Source organism: Plectropomus leopardus, unplaced genomic scaffold, assembly GCF_008729295.1.
Source record: "Plectropomus leopardus isolate mb unplaced genomic scaffold, YSFRI_Pleo_2.0 unplaced_scaffold19699, whole genome shotgun sequence".
NCBI classification, from domain to species: Eukaryota; Metazoa; Chordata; class Actinopteri; order Perciformes; family Serranidae; genus Plectropomus; species Plectropomus leopardus.
This window is the reverse complement of record NW_024621272.1, coordinates 1-5,276: the sequence shown is the minus strand read 5'-3', so window position 1 is coordinate 5,276 and position 5,276 is coordinate 1. Positions and strand designations below refer to the sequence as shown.

At 37.4% G+C, this 5,276-nt stretch overlaps 1 protein-coding gene across 1 annotated transcript; it reads right to left on the bottom strand.

Annotated features, from left to right (window-relative positions):
• Positions 1-272: 272 nt before the first annotated feature.
• On the bottom strand, positions 273-5,118 carry LOC121965350 (thrombospondin-1-like; the record flags this gene model as incomplete). The annotated part of the gene is made up of 6 exons (XM_042515506.1): positions 273-465; positions 2,745-2,842; positions 3,038-3,178; positions 3,993-4,123; positions 4,206-4,433; positions 4,884-5,118. Coding segments are annotated over 6 exons (1,026 nt in total), but the record flags the coding sequence as incomplete, so codon positions are not given.
• Positions 5,119-5,276: the final 158 nt, after the last annotated feature.

The following is a 5,276-nucleotide window of genomic DNA, read 5'->3' as shown; positions in this document are numbered from 1 at the left end:
TTCACTTTTAGTAAGGCTGTCGTTTTGGGAAGTACTTAGCGTACGACTGAATAAATGGGACGTGGATTATGCTGCACATACACTTTGTAAACAGATGTTTAGTTTTGCTGTTGTTAAACATCTGACTTCAGTTCATCAAGAACGTTCACTATTTTGGGATTCTTCGTTAATCGTGGATGCATTCAGGAAAAATGTTTTCTTCACAAATTCTACACAGCATGTGGTGAGTTATGATCATTTGAGGAGTGAAGTATTCCTTTAACTACGGGTACTTTTTCTGCAGCTGAGCAGTAGTCCGCACAGATATTTTGACATAATTTCTTACCTCTGCACTCGTATCTGAGGTCTGAGAAGAGGACGTGCTCCTGAGAGAAGACAAACAGTCCCAGTCTGCCTCCAGCCAGGGTGTGGTCGTACACCGCCCCCGAGTCAGATAAAATCTCCCTGCCCTCGTACACCACCACCCTGCAACACAACGAAGCTAACACCATCATACACTGCCTTTATCACGTGTTTTACCACACATGCAGACCACCTATAACTGTGGACACCAGATCCTAACATTGTTTTTTTTTTATCTGTTCTAATTTTACATTCATGTTAAAATCAACAGTGTAAAGCACATTTTTTAATTTCGTTATGTTTCTTTTCGCCCTGTTCCATATTTTACTGTTTATCCCTGAACAGAAAGGAGGACGTGACGTCAAATGCAGCTATATTTAAAGCAGTTACAACAGCACTTCGTAGCAAATATCCAAAATATCAATGCATGTCTGTCCTTCACAATCAAAGAGCAGGAGCCTCTTTTCAATCTCACATTCAACGAGCACTCGGTCCTACCATCGTCATTCAGTACCCAGAATGCACCACAGCCGTTGCTTGCATCTTCTAAGATAGCCTTCTTTGGGAGTATTTTTATCATTCAAAAACTGGGCTGGCACATCTTTTTCCCTTCAGCTTAAAAACCTCACTATTGCACTGATGTTGTTCTCTCTATCTGCACATTAACACCACAAAGCTCAGAGAACTCGTTGGATTGTATTTCTTTTTTTTTTTTTTTTTAAGTCCATTAGTGTGACGTACAACTAAGGAGAAATAGATGTGGCAGGCTGAGGGGAACCGGGTACAACAAAGAAAGTGAATTACGCTGTTATCATAAAGTAACTCTTGGAGATTGATGATATCCTCGAGTGTAAGCACATCTGTGGGTGATATTTTCTTCAAAAAAGGTGACACTGAATGTGATTCTCACAAATTTGGGAAGTTATTCAGCAGATTGCTGCTCCATGAAAACCTGCATGAATTGATCTGGTGCTGACTGAGCCCCAAATGTTTTATTTGAAGAAGCAAACCAAAGTTCTGGCGTGTTTTATCCCATTTTTATAAAAATCACATTTAGTTTACAGAGTTTCTAGGTAAGTGTTTTAAACTTTAGACACTGAATATCCCTTGTGGGCCAAAGTTGTGCATCTTGGGTATATATCAAGGTGATTTTACAGATAAGAAGAGTGACCGTGCACTAATAGACTAGCAAAATATTAAGGATTTATCAACATGTGTTGCTTTGAAAAAACAGGCATATTTTACAAAAGGAAAGGTGGCAGTTATAAAAATATCCGGGAGAGCTTCATGGACTTCTTGAAACAAAACAAAAAATCAATAAAAGTAAAGACGGGACTGGGGTCAGGGCACTCGGCAATAAGAATATAGTATATAGTATATAAATAGTGTTTTAGTCGCTGTAATCCTCAAGATTTCTGTACATTGTGACTGCTGTACCATCATCTGTTTTTCACCTCTGCTTAAATTTATTTTTTTTATCACTGTTGTTGTTTTTCTTTGTTTTGGTTTCCTTTTAATTTAATGGTATACCATATTTTCTGCCCAGATTATTTTATTTATATATAATATCCATTATAATTGAAAAAAACTGAATTTGGTGATCACCAGTTAGAATCATATATCTGTTTTTTCGGTTGTTGAGGAACTACGGTCCGCTATTGAATTCGTCTTTTACCATCCACCATTTCATCTTTGACCACTTGATTTACATCAAACTGAGAGGTTATTATGGTATTTTTTTGTCCAATGATGTCAAAATAAAACTACCTATCCCAACTTATCATGAATTAAAAGGTAGGGGTCCGCTGATATTGGTTTTTTAGGGCAGATACCGATTTTTAGTAGTTTATTGAGACCGATAACCGATATTTGGAACCGATGTGCATTTACAATCAAAAATAAAAATCTGTCAATATGTAGAATTTGGAATATAACAAACTCCAACACAAAACTTTGTTTAAATGCCTTTAGCAAATATTTAATCAAAATAGCAACTATTTTTTTAATAAAGTCAAGTGAAAATTTAAATAATAAATTAATAACTTAAAATACCCCTTTTAAGTTCCTCTCATGCTGACACTTTTTTTGCCCTTTTTAATGAAACAATTTTAGCGGCGATCATTTAAATAAAATGCATACAGATAATCGGCAAAATGACCAGGCCGATAATCTTTCAACCCCTATTAAAAGGCAAAGGCTAATTTAGAGCCTTTTCACTTGTCCACACATCTTTTAGAGTTAGGTTATTTCCACGATCATACTCCAGCTGTGGTCTGACAGCTCAAAATGAAAATATAAATTCAGGCAAGATGCTGGATACTACGAGGTCATAAATAAATCTAACCACTGTTGGATCGTCCATTGATAAAAAATGACATTTTATACGATGTGAGTCTTTGTACCTGATGAACCCTGTCTTGGGTCTGTGGATAAGGTGCATCCGGTAGGCTGTGTAGTCCTTCCAGCCAATGTTATTGGGGTCGTGCCATAATGTTCTGACCTGAAAATACACACACATACACACACACTCAAGTCAAGGCGGAAAAAGAAAATTGTGCTTGGATGTCTGATCTTTACCATATCAGTGTTCAAGGTTATTCTAGTAAAGGCTTATCTCTTCAAATAAGACATTCAGTGTGATCTATGACAAACAGAATACAAAGAGACAAAGACAAATAAAGTCACTGATTTGTACCTGATGTCTGGTATTGCCGGTGTGCCACAGGGCATTGCGTAGATATTCCCCCGGTCCTGTGTTGGAGTTGACCAGTTTGATCGAGACTCCCGCTGTGCCAAAAGCTTTGGACGGCTTTTTCTCCCAGTACGCCTGAGACACCTGCACTTACAAAAAATAAGAATGTGGAGGATTAAAGAGAGTGACGGTTTCATTTGGAAAAATATGCCAGAACCGTAACCTCACCACACACAAATAGATGAGTTTGAAAAGTCAGGTATTTCTATTGTGCGCACAATTTTTTTTTGCTCTGAGAACTGTTAGATAAATTTTGTTTGGACACAGCAGAGAAATGTAAAGTTGGTTATGGTCAAGGAGACATCTGAAGATGTATAAACACGGATACAACTTTTGATTCAAACCCCACATTCAACATTTTTAAGGGAAAGTTAAATTCCTATTCCTACCTGTGAAGCCATTTCCACCAGTGTGATGAAAAAAAAGGTCCTGTAAGTCTCTATAATGAGAAACTTTCTTGAAATACTGATACTAATACTATTTCAAAATAATGACTTAGTAAGTAAAAAATAACGACTTCTCAAAATGACTCAGTATCTCAAAATGATGACTTTGTATCTCAAAAATGTTGACTTAATATTTTAAAATAATAAAATAAAAAATTTCTCCTTATTTTGTATACTATTATTTTTGAGAGTTTCTCATCAATTTCAGATACTTACTCATTTTATTTGTCTGAAATATCTGAAATAACCCTTTAATTTTATATACAAAGTAGTTTTTAAAGATACAAAACATTGTTTGGAGACAGTTTCTCATTACTTTGACATATTTTTTGATACTAAGTTTTTATTTCAATTAAGTTTCTCATTATTTTGACTTACAGGAATTTTCTTCTTTATCACACTGGCAGAAATGGGAGTTATCATCGATGTTAAAGTCGACATTCAGACCGCACCTGTTTCCACATGACAACATAGAAGCGTCGACTGGACTGGTAGGCGAACACAATTCCTGCGTAGTCGTCGTCTCGGTTGGTATTTACATAAAATGTTACACTGAAGTCCACGGCGCTGAATTTGTCATACCCTGTTAAATATATTTAGACATAAATATGTAAACATATTATACTTTTATGGGTTAAAAGTTCTTTTTTTAGAGTTAATCTCACCTAAAGCGATGCCAGGGTCAGAGTTGGCTGTCTGCAGCAGCTCGGTGCCTTGGCTGCGGATCACCCAAAGAGGGTCAGACTGTGTTGTGCCTTTAGGGTCCAGCAAAACAACCTGAAACTTCCTGAAGTCTGTAGACCCGATATCCTGGTTCAGCGGGCATGGATCCAGCGCATCTGGAATACTGTCATTGTCAAAGTCATCAAAGCATGCATCCCCGCTACCATCACCTGCAAGAGGGAGGAATAAGGAGAAAAAATGCAACAGTGCTATTTCCCCGAGTCATTTTTGCCAAAAAGGGAAAAAAGAACTGTAACAGATAATGTGTAGATGTAGTGAGAGAGACCTGTGTGATGGTGAACAGATTTAAGAATCTTTTATTTATGCTCAATTACACGACGGAGAGCTGTAAACTGTTTATGTTGATGTCCAACATTAACATGACCTGGATCACTGGAAATATACTCGACCGATTTTACTGCCTGGCTGCAAAATCCATTTATCATAAATCATACAAAATATCTTCCCCATGTGACAATCAGAATCTGTTCACATCTGTATCATGATATTAGAGTGTATCTGTTCTATTGAATCATTTTCGGTCGTTGTTATAGGTGCTTTTTTTTGTTTGAAGAATTACCTCCCACCTGAAATTTAGAAAAAAGTGTGGCAACACTGACCATCAGAGTCCAGCTGGTCTCTGTTGGGCACTAGTCTGCAGTTGTCCCGATCATCGGGGATACCGTCGTTGTCGTCGTCATGGTCACAGGCGTCTCCCTTCCCATCGTTGTCATGGTCAGCCTGGTTGCTATTTGCAATGTAGGGACAGTTGTCCAGTGAGTTTTGGTGGCCGTCCTCATCGATGTCCTGGTTGTTGTCGCACATGTCCCCCACCAGGTCACTGTCAGAGTCAAGCTGCAAACACACACACACACAGTATTTTTAACCCCTTGAAGCCTGAGTAAATGAAAAAATAACACTTGATTTCTATTGAAAACATGGTAAGAAGGCAATAATGAGCTTGAGAAAAAATGAACCATAATGAATAATAATTCTGTAACATAATTTAAAAT